This window comes from Melanotaenia boesemani, chromosome 7 (genome assembly GCF_017639745.1).
Source record: "Melanotaenia boesemani isolate fMelBoe1 chromosome 7, fMelBoe1.pri, whole genome shotgun sequence".
Taxonomy (NCBI): Eukaryota; Metazoa; Chordata; class Actinopteri; order Atheriniformes; family Melanotaeniidae; genus Melanotaenia; species Melanotaenia boesemani.
In genome coordinates, this window is record NC_055688.1 from 25,280,504 (window position 1) to 25,305,757 (window position 25,254).

Below are 25,254 nucleotides of genomic sequence, written 5' to 3' on the forward strand. Positions count from 1 at the left end.
AATTGTTGATGACAAATGAAAACGCATTATGGCTTCATTAGAAGAGACAACGTATTTCTGTGTGGATGGTACTGAGAAGATGTGTAAAGAGTTATTAAATGCAAAACTGTTATGTCTGCATTCTATTTCCAGTCTGAAAATGTGAAGATTAAGTCCAACTTAATTAAATCACTCTGACAGATGACAACCTTGACTATAGCTAGAACCAATCATATGCCGAAAGAACAAACCTCAACAACCCAACGGAAAGCGAGTATTAAAAAAAGAAAGAAATTATAAAAGACTTAAAAGACTTAAATCTGTCAATTTGATTTAAAAAAATGTAATATTGGCATTTTACCGCTCTTACCTGTGCAAAATCATCTGAATCGATAAAGTCCTCCAGATAGGTTGATGGGCTTTTCCTGAGAGTCTCGCTAGCAGGCAGCGTGTTGTCATTGTAAGATGACACAAACTTAAAATCACTGGTTCTAGATCCTGTCGTCAGGTAGGCGTCATAGTTGTAAGTGCTGCGTAAAGTTCCTGTGCCGTCAACATCTGCGTAATTAGGAGGGAGATACGCGCTGGGGATGGCAACTGCTCCATCAAACAACAGTCTAGGCTTTCCTCTGCGACAAAACCTCACACCCAGGATGATGATGATGAAGGTCAGAAAAAAGGTGGACACGGACACCAGCGCAATGATCAAGTAAGATGTTAACTTGGAGTTCTTCTCATCATATGAAATATCCTTCAGTTCTGGCACCTCAGCCAAGTTGTCAGAAATAAGTAAATACATGGAACAGGTGGCAGACAGAGAGGGCTGTCCGTTATCTTTCACTGCCACAATAAGGTTCTGTTTCATGCTGTCAGATTCTGAAATGTCCCGCTGTGTCCTGATCTCTCCGCTGTGGAGACCAATACTGAAAAGTCCAGGATCAGTGGATTTTACTATGTGGTATGACAGCCAAGCGTTCTGTCCGGAGTCTGCGTCCACTGCTATCACTTTGGACACCAGAGAGCCTCCATGTGCAGCTTTGGGGACCAGCTCGGTCATGAAGTTGCTGCCCTCCGTGGTGGGGTACAATATCTGAGGAGAGTTGTCATTCACATCAGATATGAACACATTGACGGTCACGTTGCTGCTGAGTGGAGGAGAACCGTTGTCTCTGGCCATCACCTGGACTTTAAAGCTCCTAAACTGTTCATAATCAAACGACCTCACAGCGTGGATCACTCCAGTATCTCCGTTAACAGACAGATAGGAGGACACCGGAGAACCATTCACCTCACAAGGTAACAGAGAATAAATCACTGTACCGTTCTGTCTCCAGTCAGGGTCTCGAGCAGTAACGGAACATAAAGTGGAGCCAGGTTTGTTATTTTCTGTCACATATGCGCTGTAGGACTGTTCCTCAAACACAGGTGGGTTGTCGTTGATGTCAGCTACAGATAACTGAACAGTTTTAGAGGAGGACAGAGGTGGAGAGCCCTCGTCAGTGGCTGCCATTGTGATGTTGTAATCAGACACTAGTTCACGGTCTAGCTGTCCTGTGGTTACCAGAGAATAATAGTTTTTAACAGAAGGAACCAACTTAAAAGGGACTCCCTGCTGAATAAAGCAGCGAACCTGCCCGTTACCCTCAGAGTCTCTGTCTTGCACATTGATGATGCCCACTTCTGTACCAGGTGACACGCTCTCAGGTACTGGATTAGAGAGAGATTTCATATAAATCACTGGAGCGTTATCATTCACATCCATAATATCAATAATTACTTTTGAATCAGAAGAAAGTCCATAACCATCTTTAGCATTAATACGCATTTCATATTCAGTATTACTCTCAAAATCAAGAGCCCCTGTCACTTCAATCTCTCCAGTTTTGCTGTTCAACGAGAAAACCTTTTTTGCTCTTTCGGAGATGCGACTGAATTCATATGTCACTTCTCCATTGACTCCCTCGTCTGCGTCAGTGGCAGTTACCGTTAACACTACAGAATCAACAGAGGAATTTTCAGGTAGCCTCGCTTTATAAACTGTCTGATTAAAAACAGGTGCGTTATCATTAGCATCCAAGACAGTTACGTGTATAATTACTGTCCCCGATCTTTGTGGACTTCCCCCATCCAGTGCAATGATTGTGAAATTTAAATCATTCTGCTTTTCACGGTCTAGCTCTTTGTCCAGCACCAGCTCAATTGTGTTGGATCCATCAGTACCATCTTGAACGGACAAACGAAAATGTTCATTATTTTGTAAACTATATTGTTTGACTGTATTTAGTCCAATATCTGCATCATGCGCCTCGTTAACACGATACCGCGCACCCTTGCCAGTTGATTCACTTATTTCTAACTTAACTGTATCTTTAGGAAAAACGGGTGAATTATCGTTTACATCCTGGACGAGCAGTGAAATGCGATGCAGCTCCAGGGGGCTCTCCAGGACTAATTCAAATTTCAGAATGCAAGAAACCTTCTCACCACAGAGCTCCTCTCTGTCAATCTTTTGCTTGATGATCAAATTTCCCGTTTTTAGATCGATATCACAATAATGCTGATAGTTTTCCTCGGTGTCAATTCGAGCTTTGCGAGTGAAAAATGTCCCTACATCCAGTTCAAGATCCTTGGCAATATTTCCAACAATAGATCCGGGCCTCATCTCCTCCGGTATGGAATATGTGAGGTCTGCGGTGGTAATGTGGACAAAAACAGCAACTGCGTAAAACCCTAGTAAGAAATATCCTTTGAATTCCATTGCCTATTTCGAAATTACATACACATGAGCAAAATCTCTTTCCGCTGAGGAAATAGACTTGAGGATAAATGCTGATAGACTAATGTCGTTCTAACAGTAGTGGGAGGTCTGATCATGTAGTCTGATTTGTAATGGGAGAAGTATTCTTTTTCATATCCGCAAGTGAGCAGCGACGCCGTGAGTTTATCAGAAAAATTACAAATAAAAAAATTAAAATCTGCCAATTACTGCCACAACCAACGCGCAGTGCCTCATTTCCACATAACATTGTAAATTAAATGGTTTTAAGGCTATGTCTAAAGGTTTTGTTATGCACCTGAAATAACAGAGCAGTCATCAGCACCATGTAGCGTTTCGAGGAACATCAACAAATTTTCCCTTTTAAACCTGATTAAAAGACTCAATATCAATCAACCAATCAATAAAATCAATCAATTTATCTATCATCTTTGCCTGCTTTTTCCCTGTATGTGTGTCTGTATGATCAATTTTATTTACAAGCATGTGAAAGCGTGTTTCCTTTGAAAAAAAAAAAAGAACAGCTATCAAAAAAAATTTAACATTATCTTAAAGAAGACGCTCACGATGGACAAATCATATTTCCGTCGTGTTTGAGGATTAAGATTAAGTTTTTTGTTTGTTTGTTTGTTTTCTTTTGTTTTGCACATCAATGATAGTTCTTCACCTTTGACCTGCTGTAACAAAGTGCTGAATCACTACCAGTTAATAATATCCAGAATAAATTCATATTTGAAAACTAACATCAAGTAAATAAATCAAAATCCTATTCTTGATGAAAATGAAAAAAATAAGAGTAGCCTGATGGTAGCCACAGCGAATCATCCGCTTCCATCTGACCCGGTATAGAAGTCGTAGGATGAATTTTTACGTTCCTTTGGCACATTTTTTACACAGGATGTCCTTCCTGACTCATCCATCTGCATTTATCCGGGCTTGGGATCACACCATTATTATGTCAAATATATACAGACTAAGAAAATTGTAAAGAATATTCGTGAGCCCATTAGATAAGAACTAAAATCAATATCACAATAATTATATTGCAAAGAAAGAATGCTGTGCAATAAGATTTTACATAATGTATCCAAACATGGTTCACATTCTTTCTCTTACAGTAATAGATTTCAATAAAACAATTTCAAGCCCATGGGCAATCCCCACTGCAATTCCACAAACAACAGATACAACAAGTATATGTATAGCCAGCTTAGCTACACTTTAGGCTTGCTGGTCCAAGCAACCTTTAAAATCTTAACTGCATTATGTAGAAAATTATTGGCTGGCTTGTTTTGTGTGATGTTGTTTATTATCTGATTTGGAAGAAAATATTACTTGTCAAACATACAACTGGGTCACTGCAGGCCGTTAACAGTACGTGTTAAGTGAAGAAAAGTTCCTTACATTACAACTCCTTAAACTCTTTGATCAAAATAATTTTTACAACTACAATTGAAACAGACAATATGAACTTAGTCACGCTATTAATGTTATTTACTTGTTATTTTAGGCAATTAATTGCACAAATATTTTGACATTAACTGAACAAGTACAGCTAAATCTCGTTAGATTTTTGTTTTTAATAACCATTTTGTTATTTAAAATGTTCTGCATATAAATCCAGATGAGTTAACAGAAAACATTTATAAAGTGCTGTAGTTGATGACCTACCTTTGGCATCTCTCATGAACTGGCATGAGAGCAAATAAACTTTGATTACAGCCTATGAGAGAGCGTGCCCTAAAGCCAAAACTGTCTACCAGAATAATACAGTCGGTGGCAAGCCAGATTTAAGACCACGTATGCTCCATAAGATCTTCTTTTAAAGCTTCGTCTCAAAAGCTAACCCATTAGTGTCACATTTTTAGAGTCTGCGTAAGAGGGACATAAGCTCTGGGACTGGCAACTGTTCCATCTGAGTCTGGGCTTTCTCTTGCGACAAAACATCACACCAAAAATGAAGACGGTGAAGGTCAAAAAAAGTGAACACAGACACCAGAGAAATAATTAGATAAGATGTCAACTTGGAGTTCTTCTCATCATGAGAAATGTCCTTCAGTTCTGGAACCTCAGCTAAATGATCAGGAATAAGTAAATACATGCAACAGGTTGCAGACAGAGAGGGCAGTCCGTTACCTTTCACTGCCAGAATAAGGTTCTGTTTCATGCTGTCAGATTCAGAAGTGATTGCAATGTTGTAATCAGACACTAGTTCACAGGCCAGGCGTCCTGTGGTCACAGGAGAGTAGTAGTTTTTAAAAGAGGGAACCAAGTTAAAGGGAATGCCATGGATACTTGGATAGTGACATCAAATATATCATTGGAGCTTTATTGTTAACATCAGTCATATCAATCAACACTTTAATGTAAGAAATTAGTCCTAAACCATCTTTTGCTTGTACTCTCAGTTCAAACGAACTAATTTCTTCATAGTCAACAGCACCACTTCCCCTTTTTCTCCCAATTTTGGATCGATAGAAAATACATTAAGAGTGCAATCGGAAACATGGCCAAAATGATATGTAACATCTCCATCCACTCCATCATCTATATCAGTAGCACTAACATTAATCACCATTGCACTCAAAAGGAGAGTTTTCAAGCACAGTTGCTTTATAAGCATCCTTACTAAACACTTGAGTGTTATCATTAGCATTCAGTACAGTTACATAAATAATTATTTCACCTTATCTCTGAGGGGATCCACCATCTAAAGTTCCTTCCATCCATCCATCCATCCCTCCCCTGTTCAGGGTCATTCAGTAAGCATTTGTGGAAAATATAAATAAAAACATAAATAAATAACCTACATAACTAAATTGGCATGCAAACCCTCAAAAACAGTTTGGAATTTGAGACCCCAAATGACAGAGAGTCATTAGAGCGACAGCCCAATCAACAGAGAAAAGTGGACGGTGACGTGTGTTTAAATTGTCCTACCTCTTGAGGCGTCGTCAAATCCTCAAATGGATCGCCAAAGATAGATGGATGTTTAGAGAGGGTCTGGTCAGCAGGCAGTGTGTTGTCATTGTAAGATGATACAAACTTAAAGTCACTGGTTCTAGATCCTGTTGTCAGGTAGGCGTCATAATTGTAAGTGCTGCGTAAAGTTCCTGTGCCATCAACATCTGCGTAATTAGGAGGAAGATAAGCACTGGGAATAGTAACTGCGCCATCAAACAACAGTCTGGGTTTTCTCCTGCGGCAAAACCTCACACCCAGGATGATGATGATGAAAGTCAGAAAAAGGGTGGACACGGACACCAGCGCGATGATCAAGTAAGAGGTCAGTTTGGAGTTCTTCTCATCATATGAAATATCTTTCAGTTCTGGCACCTCAGCCAAATTATCAGAAATAAGTAAATACATGGAACAGGTGGCAGACAGAGAGGGCTGTCCGTTATCTTTCACTGCCACAATAAGGTTCTGTTTCATGCTGTCAGATTCTGAAATGTCCCGCTGTGTCCTGATCTCTCCGCTGTGGAGACCAATACTGAAAAGTCCAGGATCAGTGGATTTTACTATGTGATAGGACAGCCAGGCGTTCTGTCCGGAGTCTGCGTCCACTGCTATCACTTTGGACACCAGAGAGCCTCCGTGTGCAGCTTTGGGAACCAGCTCGGTCATGAAGGAGCTGCCCTCTGTGGTGGGGTACAGTATCTGAGGAGAGTTGTCATTCACATCAGATATGAACACATTGACGGTCACGTTGCTGCTGAGTGGAGGAGAACCGTTGTCTCTGGCCATCACCTGGACTTTGAAGCTCCTGAACTGTTCATAATCAAATGACTTCACTGCGTGGATCACCCCTGTGTCTCCGTTAACAGACAGATAGGAGGACACCGGTGCACCATTCACCTCACCAGGTAACAGAGAATAAATCACTGTACCATTCTGTCTCCAGTCAGGGTCTCGAGCAGAAACGGAACATAAAGTGGAGCCTGGTTTGTTATTTTCAGTCACATATGCGCTGTATGACTGTTCCTCAAACACAGGTGGGTTGTCGTTGATGTCAGCTACAGATAATTGAACAGTTTTAGAGGAGGACAGAGGTGGAGAGCCCTCGTCAGTGGCAGTGATTGTTATGTTGTAATCAGACATTAGTTCACGGTCCAGCTGTCCTGTGGTCACCAGGGAATAATAGTTTTTAACAGAAGTAAGTAATGTGAAAGGGACGCCTTGTTCTAAAAAGCAGCGGACCCGTCCACTATTCTCAGAGTCTCTGTCCTGCACGTTAATAATGCCCACCTCTGTACCAGGTGACACATTTTCAGGTATCCGGTGGGAAAGAGAATTCAGAACAATTTCTGGCGAATTGTCATTTACATCTTTAACGTCTATTAACACTTTTGCATAAGAGGTAAGGCCCAAACCATCTCTAGCTTGTACTCTAATTTCAAATGAACTAATTTCTTCAAAGTCAATCGCACCAGCTACTCTGATTTCTCCCGATTTTGGATCGATAGAAAACACATTTACTTCGTCCTCAGACAAATGACCGAAGTCATATGTCACTTCTCCGTGCACTCCTTCATCTAGGTCAGTAGCACTGACCTTAATCACCATTGTATCTGGAGGAGAATTTTCAGGCAGACTGGCTTTATAAACATCCTGGCTAAACACTGGAGCGTTATCATTTGCATCGAGTACATTAATGTGGATGACTACGGTACCTGATCTCTGTGGGGATCCACCATCTAAAGCTGTGAGAAGTAAATTAATTTCTTTTTCTTTTTCTCTATCGAGTTTATTCTCCAGGACAAGTTCAACCTTTGTGCTGTCAACAGCGAGAATAAAGAAGTCGTTCTTCTGAAGACTGTACCGCTGAACAGCATTTTGACCTATATCTGCGTCATGGGCCTCCTCGATTGAGAAGCGGGTACCCTTTTCAGCAGATTCCCAAATTTCCATTTCAGTTAAATTCTTTTTGAATTTTGGCGAGTTGTCATTCACGTCTTGGATATGAAGACTTAAATGATGAAGTTCAAAGGGATTTTCTAGCACCAGATCTACTTTCACAACACACGACGGTTTCTTGCCACAAAGAGTTTCTCTGTCGATTCTCTCCGACGTTATTAAATCTCCGGTATTCATATTAATGTCACAATACCGTCTCCGAGTCCCCTCAAAATTCACACGGGCTTTACGGGAAGATAATGTCCTCAGATCAAGTCCAAGATCCTTGACTATATTTCCAATAATCGACTCTCGTTTCATCTCCTCTGGGATATTATAACTGAGATCTCCATAAATGATGTGCAGTGTAACGAAAAAGGAAGCAAAGTAGAGGGTCAAATCGAGAGATGAAAATCGTTTTTCTCCCATTCTGACCGATAAATATCCTCAGATGGTAAAGATGATTCCGTCCCCAGCGAAAAATCAAAATAAGCCAGAAATAAACATCAATCAAAGCTTTTACAGCAATGTGATCTTCAATTTTCGGATATTCCGCATCCTCTTTGAGATATCTGCAGGCGTTGCCTTTGTAGTATAGTGTCTGGAGTGGAGGTCGTTTTGATTTTTTTTTTTTTTTTTTTTTTTTTTTACAAGGCAACAGCGACACCATGAGTCACTTTATAAGCTTCAGACCAACATACAAAGACGTTTTCAGCCATTATTTAAAATCACATGTTTGGCGTTAAAATGAACATTAAATCTTCGTTGCTTACTCTCGGTATACACAGTGAACGTCTAGGCAGAGCCCTGACGGTGGCCTCAAAGCGCTGGTCATCATTGAACGAGAGCTATACTTAAAAATCCACTGCTGTCATTTTTTGACCCTCACAACATGATATAACTTCACGTCCAACACTACAATGCTGTATTACACCAGCAATTAAAAACTCCATAGGAATGCAGTGAGGGGACGCAACTAAGAAGACATTAGAAAAAAATGCAAAAGTATGTTAATAAAATTTTTTTTCCACTCCCGCTGTATTCAATCAGGCGTTTAATTTAGACTAGTCCCAGTGTAGTGTTTCAGCACCATGGACAGCTGTCTTGTGATTTGGCATGACGAAAGATAGAAAAACTTTGACCGCTGTGTCCACCCTGTTTTAGAGTCCATAAAACCAAACATTAGCAGTTTTCTTTTTAGTTTTTTTTTATTTATTTTATTTAACTGGGAAGAATGCATTGTAGTTAAGTCTAAACCGTAATCAGAACATGGTATGCAGTTTCCAAGCTCGGTCAACGAAACCTTAACCTCCACCAGTTACACGCGATAAGGACAAATATGTTAATGTCATAAAGAAAGAATGAAAAGAAATGTATATGGGCATGTAGAGTTATGGACTGTAAATGGGTGCTCCGTACATGCCAATTATTGAATTAAATAAAATCTTACGAATGTATTGTCTTTTCCAGTATGCTCAGTTTTGCGCTGACAATGTTCACATTACAATTATTCACTCATCAAAAGTCAATTTACTGAATTTTATATTTAGTTCTACTTCAGTTACTCCAAAAAACAAAAACAAAAAAACAGACTTAATCATGTAGTCTTAAGGCAGCGTAGCAAATATGCTTTCAAAGAGCTCCCGTAAACAGAAAAATGCAACAGACTTTAAGATTTTGTGGACGTGAAAACTGGCCATCATTCACAGATCAACATATCTCCATATTACTACAACCAAAAGATTTTACTAAGAAGTGAAGAAAGTTGCCTTACCTCTTCACATGCCTTCAAATCTTCAAAAGGATCAGAAAAGTTGGTTGGGCTTTTCTTCAGGGTCTGATCAGAAGGCAGCGTGGTGTCACTATAAGATGATACAAACTTAAAGTCACTGGTTCTAGATCCTGTTGTCAGGTAGGCGTCATAATTATAAGTACTGCGTAAAGTTCCTGTGCCGTCAACATCTGCGTAGTTAGGAGGAAGATACGCGCTGGGGATGGCAACTGCTCCATCAAACAACAGTCTGGGTTTTCTCCTGCGGCAAAACCTCAAACCCAGGATGATGATGATGAAGGTCAGAAAAAATGTGGATACAGACACCAGCGCGATGATTAAGTAAGATGTTAACCTGGAGTTCTTCTCATCATATGAGATATCCTTCAGTTCTGGTACCTCGGCCAAATTATCAGAAATAAGTAAATACATGGAACAGGTGGCAGACAGAGAGGGCTGTCCGTTATCTTTAACTGCCACAATAAGATTCTGTTTCATGTTGTCAGATTCTGAAATGTCCCGCTGTGTCCTGATCTCTCCGCTGTGGAGACCAATACTGAAAAGTCCAGGATCAGTGGATTTTACTATGTGATATGACAGCCAGGCATTCTGTCCGGAGTCTGCGTCCACTGCTATCACTTTGGACACCAGGGAGCCTCCGTGTGCAGCTTTGGGAACCAGCTCGGTCATAAAGGAGTTGCCCTCCGTGGTGGGGTACAATATCTGAGGAGAGTTGTCATTCACATCAGATATGAACACATTGACAGTCACGTTGCTGCTGAGTGGAGGAGAACCGTTGTCTCTGGCCATCACCTGGACTTTAAAGCTCCTGAACTGTTCATAATCAAACGACCTCACAGCGTGGATCACCCCCGTGTCTCCGTTAACAGACAGATACGAGGACACCGGTGCACCATTCACCTCACCAGGTAACAGAGAATAAATCACTGTACCGTTCTGTCTCCAGTCAGGGTCTCGAGCAGTAATGGAACATAAAGTGGAGCCAGGTTTGTTATTTTCTGTCACATATGCGCTGTATGACTGTTCCTCAAACACAGGTGGGTTGTCGTTGATGTCAGCTACAGATAACTGAACAGTTTTAGAGGAGGACAGAGGTGGAGAGCCCTCGTCAGTGGCAGTTATTGTAATATTGTAATCAGAGACTAGTTCCCGGTCCAGGTGTCCCGTGGTCACCAGGGAATAATAGTTTTCAATAGAAGTAACCAACTTAAAAGGGACGCCTTGCTGAATAGAGCAGCTGACCTGTCCATTATTCTCAGAGTCTCTGTCCTGCACGTTAATGATGCCCACCACTGTGCCAGGTGACACATTCTCAGGTATCGGGTGGGATAGGGATTTCAGGAAAATGTCTGGTGCATTATCATTTACATCTGTAACCTCTATTAACACTTTGACGTAAGAGGTTAGCCCTAAACCATCCTTAGCTTGTACTCTCAGTTCCAAAGAATTAATTTCTTCAAAGTCAATCGCACCAGCTACTCTGATTTCTCCCGATTTATGATCGATAGAAAACACATTTACCTCGTCCTCAGACAAATGACCGAAGTCATATGTCACTTCTCCGTGCACTCCTTCATCTAGGTCAGTAGCACTGACCTTAATCACCATTGTATCTGGAGGAGAATTTTCAGGCAGACTGACTTTATAAACATCCTGGCTAAATACTGGGGCGTTATCATTTGCATCGAGTACAGTGATGTGGATGACTACGGTACCTGATCTCTGTGGGGATCCACCATCTAAAGCTGTGAGAAGTAAATTAATTTCTTTTTCTTTTTCTCTATCGAGTTTATTCTCCAGGACAAGTTCAACCTTTGTGCTGTCAACAGCGAGAATAAAGAAGTCGTTCTTCTGAAGTCTGTACCGCTGAACAGCATTTTGACCTATATCTGCGTCATGGGCCTCCTCGATTGAGAAGCGGGTACCCTTTTCAGCAGATTCCCCAATTTCCATTTCAGTTAAATTCTTTTTGAATTTTGGCGAGTTGTCATTCACATCTTGGATATGGAGACTAACACGATGAAGCTCAAAAGGATTTTCTAGCACCAGATCTACTTTGACGACACACGAAGGTTTCTTGCCACAAAGGATTTCTCTGTCGATTCTCTCCGACGTTATTAAATCCCCAGTATTAATACTGATATCACAGTAGCGCTTCCGAGTCCCCTCAACATCGACTCGGACCTTTCGGGAAGATATTGTCCTTAGCTCAAGCCCGAGATCCTTGGCTATATTTCCAATAATCGACTCTCGTTTTATCTCCTCTGGAAACGAATAACTCAGATCTCCGTTAACAAGGTGAAGGGTAACAATAAAGAAGGCATAGCCTAGGACTGGAAGATGCGCTGAAAATCCTTTGTCTATCATCCTCAGAAAAAAACACTTCCACAATTTGAAGAACCTATATTCCAAAAAAAAAAACTGTATTCGGAAACAGAGCTTATATCACAGCAGCTGTAAGCACGGTGTCTACTGATAAAAACGTTAACGCAGTGGGTGGATATGTCTGTTATTGTACTAGTCGACAGCGACACCATGAGTCGCTTTTTACTATTTACACAAGCAGTCACAAAACTTTCGCCAGTGTGTAAACTCCACATATTCTATATCCTACACGTGCGGAGGGCTGGTGCGGGGCAAAGGGAACACCTGCCCCTTGGCCCCTTGATGCCCAAAGTTCCCTTTTGTCCACTTTGACAAAGTAATAATAAAGTAATAATACTTTAGATCTCCATTTTGTAGGTCACATGATAGACGTGCACTCGCTGCCTTGACCTGCCCAGACGTTCCCTCTTGCAGCGATGCAGCTAGAGACGCTGCTCGTCCGGTAGAGAACAGCATGTCTGCCGAGATGCCCAACGCATGGACGCGTACAAGTCCAAGCGAAATCTCCTGGTGTTATTGTAATAATTTCTGAGACATTTCACATCTAGCATCAGTGTATTGTTGTTTTTTTTATGTCAACAAATTAGCCTATTTGAGAGCTGTAGGCTTCTTCTGTAATTTTTAGAGCAACCCCACTAAGTAAAATATTCTTTATTCGTTTAATTTGCTCATTTAAGAAGTGTAACTTTTTTCTGTCCAGTTTTTTGGGCAGCGTTTCACTCACTTACATACAATTATCACCAGATGTTTTGGGTGGTCAAATATAACAACAAGGGAATATAATAAAAGTGGAAGTGCGGATGCTAAGATTAATGTGGTTTATATGGCTCCCCATGTTCAATGGCTAGTATTTCAATCAATCGATGAAATTTTATTTATACAACTTTAGTTGGTCAAAGTGCTAGATAGAGATAAAAACAAGAATAAAAACACAGTACTCATAAATTATAAATATCACAAGCTTCTCAAGTAACATCACTATCAAGAGTCAAAGGCTGATCTGAAAGAATGAGTTTTCAGTCTTCCCTAAACAGGCTATTTGAAATATATCTGTAGTTTTATCACCTTGTTGATTTTAGACATTTTTCAGTTTTTTTTCCTGTGATTCTCCATGAGCATCCAGAAACAAAGACTTCTTATCACTTGGATAAATGACCTTTGCATTTTGGAAGAAGACATTTCATAATCTCACATTAAAACAATAACTTTTTTAAAAATAAAATTCTATTGTTAATAAAGTTAGTCAGAACACATATACTATGATAGTTAAGTAACTCTTTTAAACCATTCCACCATTTAGAAATCCTGGTCAATTCAGCAGGAAAGAGACAGAGGAGACCCAAGCCACTGCTCGGCTGTGGATCACTGTGGAGCGAGCAGCAGAGTCAAGTGCTACCACATCTGGGATTCTCCTGTGCCACTCACTTTAAAAGGGAACTGTCAATCAGATCTGGCATAACTGTTGTGTTTTGGAAAATTATAAAGGCCCATTTTGTTTGGAAGACTAAATCATTCATGTTCTAGTGTTATGCAATAAGTTACTTAAATGTTTTGAATTATTTTAAACATATTTGTAGCCCTTTATAGGGCACTCACTGAAATACTTGGTTATGTAAAAATTTCAGTCACAATGAAGAGTGTTACTGTGATATTAGGGGATATTTCAGGACTTACTTTTTTCTCAAATAATAGCAGTTCTAAAGATGCAAGTGGTAAGTACTAACAGTTTCTTGTCATTTTTGCATTGAGAGTCATTCTCAGTTAAGCATGGGTCATAGCCTGATCCTTGCTGAATGGTGGGTACAACTCCTTGTGGTTCGATAACATCATGGAGCCGCATGCAAAGGCATTTTGTAGGACCAATGAAGTTATCAAATATGGCCACTTGCCCTGTAAAGGGTTGATTAAACACACTTGAACAGAATACTGTACTGTTTTGTGGAAATACTGAGTGGAACTGCAAGGAAAAGTAGAAAGGGAAATTGACAAGATCTAGTAAAAACAAAAAACCTGAAGACCTGTTTAAGTTAACATTTTATAGCTACACTAAAAACTGAATATCCAACTCAAACTAGGAATGGTTGCAAATATGTAGGTAGTACAACATACTTTGCAAATATGACATCCAGTTTTTAATTTATATTATCTGCTAACCATGCAGCTGTAACCGTAACAAAAAAGCATTTTTTAAAACATAAGTTACAAAACAATAAATGTCAAGAAAAACACAAAGATTTGTTTTTTCCAAATTTTCCAATCATTTAATAAAATTAGCAAATTTATGTAGTTTTCATGAGAAATAACTATTTACACTATTTACAATGTTTCACACAACTAGACCGAACATTTAAAATGTGAAGGAACAAAAGGGTAATTTATTCATTTTATTATTCTTACTGTATTGAAATAAACACATCAATGAAGGTGTTGAAGTAGAAGATATCCAGTCATATGATTAATGAGAGATTCATCATGCTACACTCGCTCAACAGTTATTGTTGTAAGCGTGTCAACCATTCCAATCCGGTGATTGCCAGATGACCCTTTACCTACCAACAGTAAGCGTGTGAGCGCCTCAGACTTGCACAGCTATTCTGAACCTTGAGGTGAGCAACCTGGGACACATCATTTTTCATACTGCTTTTTACCTCAACCAGTCCAAATGGGGATGATTCTAATGGGTCATACACCCTGCCATCTGGACTTGCCCCAAAATATGATGTCTCGGGGCGAATGATGAATCCAACAGAAAGCACGTTGACCGTCATCAGCTCAGCATAGTTTGCCAGCACCTCTGACTCCATCTGTAGGCCACGCTTAATGGCAGCAGTGCTGTGGCAGCAGACTTCTCCTCTGCACTTCCTCAGCAAGCACCACGGAAAAGACTAGCAGTAAGCTTTGGTTGTCAAAGCTGTATCCACACAGGACATCTGAACTGCTCTCTGGTTCCAACCTCTATTTCATAAGACATTTCCAGTGACACTTACACAGACTGAAGATTCATGAATTGACTGAGTGTGGGCACAAAACACATGTTGGGAAGACACTGAAGCATCAAAGGAAGAACAGAAAAGTCTGAAGCCATGTGGTGCAGCATGATGCACCCGCAGGACTTCTCAGGTGGGTACTGATAAGACATTGGTGAGCCATGTGGCACAGACCCAAATTTGGAGGGTACAAGCTCCAAAGTTGAGAGACTATCGAAAAAGAGAGCTTTGAGTGGTTGGGACTCCAATTGGCATAGTTTTTCTCCCGATGCCATGATGTCTGGATCAGGAAGTGGTCCTACAAACACATGAGTGACATAATCACAATAAGTTGTGATTATGTAATAAAAGAGGGCGGCAGTGGCTAGATAGAGCGGGTCGTCCAATAACTGGAAAGCTGGCAGTTCGATCGTGAAGCTTGTTGACACGCCCCTAATTATACCAAATTTCAAGATTGAATAACATCCAAACTGATTACTTAGAAAAAAAATTCACCTCCCTCACAGTTGTCATTAATGTAAACTTGACCTATTAATCCTAAAATGGCTCTACTCTTCTCTCATGTTTCAGTGTCAGAAATGCACACCGCCCTCAACTGTATTGGATGCGTAGCTCGGTCAGACTGGGGCCGAAGACGAAGAGCGGACACTGACGTCACTGACCTGCGCCACCTGGGATTGCTAATTGAAACTGAATTTTGCAAAATGTTTTGTGGGGCAGACATGAAAACGAAAAAGCTATGTCCTTGACATTTACTTTTTAGTTGTGTCATGAAAAGACAGATCTATTAATCCTAAAATGGATTTTTGTACCAGGCTTTAAACATGTTTATTTCTGCTGTGAAGTTGGTCTTTTTAACGTGGGAGTCTATTGGGATTTGCTGTGTTTTGGAGCCAGCCTCTAGCGGATGAGAGGTAAACTGCAATTTTTTGCACTTCCACATAGGCTTCACATTTCACAGGCGGAGATAGCCGCTTGGTTTGATCACTGGTGTATGAATGTGGATGAATATTCAGTGGTGGTCGGAGAAGCCATAGGCGCAGATTCGTTGCCATATTTCCGTCAGACTGCCCCAAGGAAGCTATGGTTACACACGTAGCTTACCATCACCAGGTATGAGTGAGGAGTGAATGAATAATGGATACAATGTAAGTGCTTTGAGCTCCCTGAAAAAAATGCTATATAAATCTAATCCATTATTATTATTATTATTATTATTATTATTATTATTATTATTATTATTATTAAGTTATAATAAAGGAAACATTACAAGCATAAAAACATTAACCAATAAATTATACCTGTGTAAGCTCTGTAAAGTGTGGACTGCAAACATTTTTTTCCCGCAGCTTTGGGCTTTCACACCACCACCTCACTGGCAGGTTCAGGATGGATCCCCTTACAAGAAATAAAAAGAGAAATATGTCAAATAAACTAAAAAATAAATAAATAAAAGGACAGGTGAGCAATGTGGTAGGACACGAGAGGACAGATTTGTGAGAGATAAGATTTGTACATAACTTGTCAATACTACTAATTGGTAGAGGTTAAGCCTATATTTGTTTTAAATTACCAACAAAAATATTCCAAACAAGTTAGAAGAGAAAAAGTATATTGGGCACAAGTAATACTGAGATTACAACCGATTTCACAAGGCACTAATAATATACAGGTGGGAATAAAAGACTAAATGGCTGCACAGCATAATAAAAAGAGAGATAGATGGTCATCCTCACTATATAGTTAATGTAGTTATGAGAATGCTGATATAATGCTGATATGCTGATAATACTGATATTACAACAGAAAAAAACAATGGGTTCAACTGTTTCTTTTTTTTTTTTTTTTTTTTGACCTGTGTTCTCGGTTTGTGCCATCTATATAAATTACTTGTGCAGGCCAGTACAGGAGGAACAGTCCGGTAAAGAAGTGCAACTACATGGTTGCAAAAACCTTTACCAGCTGCACAACTACAGGAGTAAGCCAACAACTCAGCCTTTTCAACACCAGTGATATCTAAAACAGAAAAGTGTTTTTAGCATGTATATAAATTAATACATGTTATAACATGATTAGCTTTAATCAAGTAATATCTAGTTTGAAGATGAGCTGCAACAGCAGCAGAATAAAACACAGACTATGTTGCAAACGCAACGAAAGAGAAATGGTAACCACTGAACAGGGAGATGTTAGGGTAAGCTCTCAGTCGTTCAGGAGCTTCCATGTATGTGAAAGGAACAGGAACTCGAACTCATGACCTATGAAAGCGATTCCGTACCTTATTTCAATTTAAAATGGATTGACAGAAATGCTTTTTCATTTTCAGAATATAGCTGCATTTTTTGCGCATAAATAAAATGAATAATAAATAATACAAAATGCATTTTCATTTTCTTCTCCAAGACTGCTTATTTTGTAAATAAGCTCTGTGCAGCTCTGGCATAGATTTGGACATGGTGGAGCTCTTTCCGCTGTTTCTGACAGTCTTTGGTACCAATACAACTTTCAAGCTCTACCCTTCTTTCATGTTCCAGTATAAGACATGCACACCGCCCTCTATCATACTAGATGCATAGCTCGGTCAGACGGCCGAAGAATTAGAAGACTAAGGGCGGACACTGACGTCACTGTCCTGCGCCGCCTGGGATTGCGAATTCAAATTGAATTTTGCAACATGTTTTGCGGGGCAGACATGAAAATAAAAAGCAATGTCCTTTACTTTTTCTTTTTAGTTGTGTCATAAAAATAGCTGTTTTGAAGTTGAAAATAAAATGCTGTTTGGATGATGTATTATTAATTTTATTTATGAGTCAATTTTATTATTTTATTTTATTATTTTATTTATGGCCTTGAAATGAAAAAGCCTTTCTGCTAGTGCATTTTAATTTTCAAATTTGACATTTCAAATTGAATTTTGGTAAAATGAAAATGCAGTTAGTAATATTTATTATTCATTTTATTTGAGTAAAAAAATGCAACTATATTCTGAAAATGAAAAAGCATTTCTGTTAATCCATTTTAAATTGAACCAAGGTACAGAATTGCTTCCATGATGAACATGAGCCAACTGTCTTTCGGACTTTTTCCAAACGTGCAGTCTGTGCGGTTCCTCATTTTTCTTCATGGACCTGAAGCATCTAGCTCTGACCACTACATGTCCCTTGACAATATTTGATACAATAGGCATGTAAAAGCAAAGCATAATTTAAGTGTTAATGTGAACACCTAGCATGTTTTGTTTCACAAATTGTAATGCCAAACACATACCAGAATATCCTTTATAGCTCTGTACCATGTCTGTCATATATATGCCGAATATTTAGCACACTAAATTAGGCTTCTTTATTACTATGTTTATGTACATTATATGTTGTAGCTAGCGGTTAGTTCGCTAAGCTACGTCTTTCTTACCTTGATAGCTGTGTGTCCTCATTGTAGCTATAACTTATCAAGTTTGTTCGGGAAATCACAGCTGCCTAACCCTCCGCATCAGCGAACGAAAAGGCTGGCAAATTAAGTAATGTTGCTTAAAAAATCAGAGCCATTTTTCTTTAGACTGCCCAGACCATAGCCATAACAAAGAACAGAAACCACATTGACTGCTACTAGCCCTGACGAGCTGTAGTGCCGCCATCTTGTACCGGTACCCACTCAGTGACTGGCGCAATCCAGTGTCTGTGCATGAAATCCATCGTAACTCTGAATACCAAACTGATGTTCACGCATTTTTTTTTATTATTTATTTATTTTATTTTTTTAGTTTCGGTCCAAATTTCGTACATACTGAGCAAAGGATTTATATTGATTACCACTAAAGGAAGATTCTTATAGACTGTATGACATGTATATTGCTAAAACTATAAACACGCACAAGTGTACACACACACACACACACACACACGCACACACACACACACACACACACACACACACACACACACACACACACATATATATATATATATATATATATATATATATATATTAGGAAAACATGAATGAATAAATCAGAGTATCAATATCATTAAGTTTACACATGAACACATCATCCCCATCTCAAACCATATTTACAAATGTACAAAGTATTGCACAGAGGCTTTACAGCTAAAACTCCTGAAAGAGGACTGTTTTAATAAATTTTTTCCTCATGCCACCTTTTTGCAGGTCAAGGGTGGTCAGTTTGGCAATGTGGTGCAGCCTTATTTTGAGAAACACAGACACAACTAATGACAACAAGTTGGAATGATGGTTGTCAATACCAAACTGTGTCTCCTATGTGATTCCCCAAGCAGAAAAACGTTGACCTTTCCAGTCTCTTCCCAGACTATGTGTGTGACTATTGACACCTTTGGAGCTTGCTTTGTTGAAGCCTGGTGAATTACCCTTTCTTCAGCTCTTAGCCCCTTAAAATAATAATAATATTGATAATAATACATTATATTTATATAGTGCTCTACACGAAGCTAAAAGACACTTTGAAGAATAGAAAAAAAAAATAACAAAACAACTTCAATGTGCAAAGACAAAAAACAAGAACAAACAAACATGAACAAACCTTCACTGAGCCATGTGATGGAATCACTAAACCTCCATTGTTTTTCAGGTCTAAAAGATGGTAGCTCTCATCAAATGATGACAGCATCTCTGACCAAGCTTGCATGGCACATCACAGGACAGCTTTCAAAGAATCTGCTAGACTACAAATCCTGCTATGTATTTTCCACCAGACCACCAAACCGAATGGTCACACAGGACAGGCAAAATTTCCCATTACATCCATGCAACAATGAAACTGCAGAACTTGGAGAACTTGAGAACAAGAACGCATGCAATGCCTACCATTATGACACTATAAGGTACTTGATTTTGCGTAGTAAATACGATTTAGAAGCATCTGGGTTGAAAAACACTAAGTACAAGACAATTCTGACAGGCACAAAACTGCATATTGAAAAGCATTTTAACAAACAATGATGATATGAACATACATACCATCCTTCTGACACCTGTACAATGTTGATCTTGTGTTATACAAACCATTTAGAAGCATTTGGGACCTGAAACACACTGAACACAAGACAGTTCTGACAAATAAATCTGAACACATTTATGACACTTGTGTGACTGATTACAAAATTATTTGAACAGAGACAAACCTGAGGAAAAAACATCTTAACAGTGGCATAATATCAACCTGCTTTAGAGAGTGCAGCATCTTAGGAACTTGATGCATAAGGGAACAATGTGACATGGAACACATGTCATGAACTTTTCATGCATGAACACTCTTCTATTAGACCTCTTGGATCTCTGAAAGGGGTGTTCCATCTCTTGTAACTAAAGTGAGCAAGTACTTCCTGGCTGAATGCTGAAAATGCTTTTTGCTCCACCCAATTTAGAGCACCACAGGGAGCTTCTTATAGTCATGCCGTGTGAAAGTCACTGTTGTACTGTGTGTGTGCGCTGGGAATGCATTTTTAAACCCTGCATGAATGGGTTTATTTGTGAGTGGCAGCAGGACCATGTCCAGTATCATGATATGTATGCTGCTGTTATATCTCCAGAGCCATTATGATATGATGTCAACAGTAAAAATACTCACATGATTAGGCTGAGGTTGTGGTTGAGAAGTTTCAGTTGTTGGCTCATCCTGAGAGGTCACAGACATGTTCTCTTCAGCTCTTCTGGGGGTATTTGTCGTCCTAAGATAGGGCTATGGCCAGTAGACCAATCACCATTGATCAATATTTTAAGACACACCTGGTCACAGTACTGGACTGGCCATCGGGCATACCCCATTTTAGGCCTTTTCTTTTCTTTCTTTTTTCTTTTTTTTTTTTTTTAATATTATTTATTTATTTATTTGGCTACTAATAGTACTAATTATTAAAGGTATGATACCTATTGGTACACAAATCTGATAGATCGACCCACTAGTCATGATTGATTCTGGGCTTGACCAATTACAGCCCAGGGCCGATAACCCCTCCCTCTGCCACGGTTGCCATGTCAGTCAATCATACATCGAGAGACGGAGAACAAGACGGGAAACAAAATATACCTAAATTAAATTTGATATACAGAACACCAACCTATAGAAACTAAACTCTAATATTCTGTATGTCAAAGTTTAATTCCTATAGTGTTGACTCATGAAAAGATACAATAAAATATTTTTAAAAATGTGAGGGGTGTACTCAATATATGTGTGTGTGTGTGTGTGTGTGTGTGTGCGCGCGTGTGTGTGTATTTATGTATGTATGTTTATTATCCACAACAGAACCATATTTCTGATGTACTTTCATTCAGGGTATCGCTTTAATTGAGATTAATTAACCACAGTTATATTTAGCGACCTATGTCTTTTAATCGCGTTAATCGATTTTTTTAATCTTTTATTTTACTGTTACTGTATGCGAGTTGCGTTTTTTTTTTAACAATAACGGGGATAAAAAACAAAGGTCAGTCACACTTGCCTATAGTGTGACTTGCCTATAAGTGTGACTGTCAGCAACATGCTGATAGGCTCTTGTCTAAGTTTGGGGGGCAAGGTCAGGAGTCGTTAGTGGGAGACGTGAAAATGGAGGAGCATGTAAGAGGTGACAGTCAATGGTAAATTTGCTTTTCAAAAACGTCCTGACGGCACCATTGATAAAGGTAGAGTGATATACCTTTTTGCTTACCACCGAAGCAACTCAAGTTTAGCCTACAACATTAACGCAAAGCACCCTATCGCGAGTGCAGCCACAGCTAACGTTAGCACCGAAGATGCTAGCAAATTAGTGAGCCATAGCAAAGCTTTTCGCCAAACTAAAACCGAGGAGAACACGCTGCGTATGAGCAAGTCTGCGACCAACAAGCTGACTAATGTGATTGCCAAGTGGATAGCGATGAACTACAGGCCGATAAACATAGTGGAAGACGAGGGGTTAACAGAGCTGTTGCAAACTGCGTCCATTGACCCATACAAGCCAGCTTGGAGGACTACAGTGACGACCAAAATCATCAAGATCTACGACGGCGAAAAGAAAAACAAACTTGAGATTTTAGCAAAGGATTCGCCCAACTATGTTGCTATAACTGGAGATCACTGGACCTCAGCTGGCAACCACAGCTATTTGGAGGTGACCGGACACTTTATTGATGGTGAGTGGAGCCTCAACTCATTTGCGATTACAGTCATGAAAACAGAAACCAGGCAGTTTGCTATTCCCCCCAGTGGTTGAAACTAAAGGTTGCAGGCACACTTGGGACTAGTACAGCAATATGTAAATTGCTAGGACTGCACCTGTTCAAGTCTAATAAAAACAACAAATAACTTTATTTTGTTATATATAACTTTTTTTTTGTTATATCAATCTTTCTAATTTAATGAAAATACCTCAAGATAAGGGCTTCACGCAGCAATTTTTAGGTGAGATTAAATACTAATTAGATTAATTAATTACAGATCATAATTAATCTCTCAATTTTCTTAATCTATTGACAGCGTTATCAGATTTCTTTTATTCACTGATTTGTAGTTTATTTTTTTCTGACAGGCCTAATCAAGGCAATAAAGGTCATATTAAGCTGAAGTCAACTAACAGTAAACATTCATAATCTGGAAAACCATCTGTGACATTTTTTCTGAAAACTGTGAGATGAAAAACTGTCCTCAAAATTGCAATTTCAGCCCACATTATCATGTATCCGAGGTACAACGTGCTTTAATATTCTGACCAGGAGATGGCGCCTTTTGTTCAACACTTCACCATATTCAGGAAGTGAAGCAAGAATGGAAGAGGCAGTGTAGTCCTCATACTTTCATACAGAGAGGTGTTCTGTCATTCACTTCACTGTTAATCGTTTCTATCAAGCTCTAAAATGGCAAATTCTAATATTGCAAGCACACTCAACAATCTAAGGCAACATCCCTTGTTAGAATAAATGGAAACAAGCGGCTATATGCTAGAGTCTCTTAAGCTGTGTTCATAGAAATGCCCACATCCTGTTTGCACTGATTTAGTGAATCCATCAGCTCTAATCTACCTCTATTTTACAGAGGGACTGTCCTTTATTTTTTTATTTTAACTCCAAGTGGAATTTAATAAATGCTCTGTTTTATTAGAAGATTTACCACTTTTACATAGGCTATAAATGCAAAAACGTTTGCACATGATCAAATTATGACTATATGTCTTAACAATATATAAGCTACCATGGGCAGAGGAAATTTTGATAATGGGGTCTAGTTATTGTTTTTATTCTTCTAGTGGCTAACATTGGATCCAAATTATTATTTGTGGGAGAGGTTTGCATTATATAGATTGTCTTGGAATATATTGCAATAGCCTATTTATTTATTCAGAGACCATTCCATGTTATACGTTGAAGATAGGGTGAGTCATTTGGCGTAAATAACTTTCTCCTTTAAAGAAATGTTTTGGTGTAAATAGGAATTTTAGTTTAAAAAAAAAAAGAGAAAGAAAGAAAGAAAAGGAAAGGGCACAGAAACTTCTTACAGTACCAACTTTCGAGGCCAGATTTGGACTGGGATACAGTTTGTGTTTAAACACCCAGTAAGATAGCTTAAATAAGCTAATCTTTGTTATTCACAAAGCCATTATATTCAGTCAGTCTCATCCTTTTTATAACTCTTGAACTTTCACCTCCACACACATTATGTCTCTACAGTGAGATGCGTAATGCTGTTTTTGCCACAGGCCAATGTTACTATTAAAATTAATCTCAGCATTTTCATATAAGTCCCTCCATTTTGCCTTTGTTGGTAGGACGATGGTTTTGCTGAGTCACTGCAGTTGGCAACAGGCATATAAAGCACTTGCACAAGCCCATTCAGATTGCTGTTTGCAATGATAAAGCATGCACTACAACTATTGTTATGCTTTTAGACCATTGTATTTAGTAAAATAACTGCATAGTTTCCTATTTGGCCTCTATCTGTTAGTTTGCTTTTCATTGTTCTATATGCCCTCCCATACTCTATATGCATACCAAGTAAGCTTGTGTTTATGCTATGTTTGAACCATTTATGTTGGTTCTGACCAGTGTATACAGAGCATGTGCACAGAGGCCCACTACTTTGATGCACCATTCTATTCACTCTGCCATAATGTAGATCCATATTCATTAGGCAGGGATCTGCTGCTGCGCAGACCAAACACTGCAGGGTACTTTCTAAACAGAGTCAACTGGCTTCTTTTTTTATTTGTTTGTATAATGCAAATAACCCACAATTCAGAGAAACTTAGGGAACAATTTGTGAATGCTCAGGGGAATGTATAACGAGAAGCATTTAGAACATGTGGTAGTTAAGTGTTATTTATTAAAGCATATGCACAGCCTCACAGCAAGAAGATTGCTGGTTTGAGCCTCGGCAGGGGCTTTGAACCTGGGGGGCGATGGCCTTTCTGTGTGGAGTTTGCATGCTCTCCCTGTGTATGTGTGGATTCTCTCCACGTTCTCCAGCTTCCTCCCACCATCCAAAGACATGCATGTTAGGTTAATTGGTTACTCTAAATTCTCCCTAGGAGTGAGTGTGTGAATGGTTGTCTGTCTCTCTGTTGGCCCTGTGATAGACTGCTGACCTGTCCAGGGTGTACCCTGCCTCTCACCTGTTAAATGCTGGGATAGGCTTGTTACCTGCAGCCCGTAATGGACTAAGTGGTACAGAGAATGAATGTTTTTGTATTTTATATAGAAGTTCTGCTCTGTCACAGTCATTGTTGTGGTGTTGCTTAAAGTTCGTTCCTACAGTAATCACTGTTGTCTGTGGCATATGACAAAGAACACACCCTTGACCTCTTCCTGGGCTCCCCTTGTTTCAAGCCTAATGTGTTTTCAAAGTACATAAAGCTGTTACTATACTTTTCCCTAAATAGCTGTAACCATGGAAACTTATTTCTCCAAGATGGAGTGAAAAAAAGATGTGGTTTGTTTTTTCTCCTTTTTTTTACAAGCAGTTCTTTAGCATGAACTCTTGAACCTCTCTCATCATATTTCCCCTGGATGAAAGATAAAAGCAAAAATTTCAGAGGAGATTCTATGAATTCATATAATTTATGAGCAGCCTTTGAATAACCAGAATTATGTACCTTTCAGGCATTAGAAAGTCTTCAAATATATTTATTACACTAATCAAATAAAAAAAAATGTGGAAATCTTTCTGGTTTTAATGTTTATTTTACTTTCATAGCTGTACTGCAGACTTCAGCTGCCTGAATAAAGTCTGTGTTGTTATTTGGTGAACCAAACAGTCGAACTGCTGGTCAGCTAATAGCGCCGTAATTAAGCTAGCATCACGTGTCTGTTAACAAAAGTCCGTGTGTGGAATATATACTGTATATTTGAATAATTTCTGTTTTAGGCACTGAATGTACTAGTGCATGTATTATTAAATTTTAGTACACTCATTAAGTTTTTCTTCACTTAAGTTT

At 39.1% G+C, this 25,254-nt stretch overlaps 2 protein-coding genes across 3 annotated transcripts in view; both read right to left on the reverse strand.

The window, feature by feature from the left end:
• LOC121642654 (protocadherin gamma-C5-like) overlaps nt 1-8,175 on the reverse strand; it is a 324,465-nt gene extending 316,290 nt beyond the window's left edge. Inside the window, exon 1 of one of the 2 annotated variants that reach the window (XM_041989459.1) lies at nt 5,696-8,175. In XM_041989459.1, the coding sequence (XP_041845393.1) occupies nt 5,696-8,080 (2,385 nt within the window). In that variant the 5' untranslated portion in view covers nt 8,081-8,175. Of the gene's footprint in view, nt 1-349; nt 2,791-5,695 lie in introns of those variants that run through there. The other variant, XM_041989449.1, reaches the window with a different exon arrangement.
• A 1,205-nt stretch (nt 8,176-9,380) lies between these two features.
• LOC121642787 (protocadherin gamma-A11-like) lies at nt 9,381-11,894 on the reverse strand. Its single transcript, XM_041989736.1, has one exon. It carries the CDS (start codon nt 11,808-11,810, stop codon nt 9,381-9,383), a length of 2,430 nt encoding a protein of 809 aa, XP_041845670.1. The 5' UTR covers nt 11,811-11,894.
• Nucleotides 11,895-25,254: the final 13,360 nt, after the last annotated feature.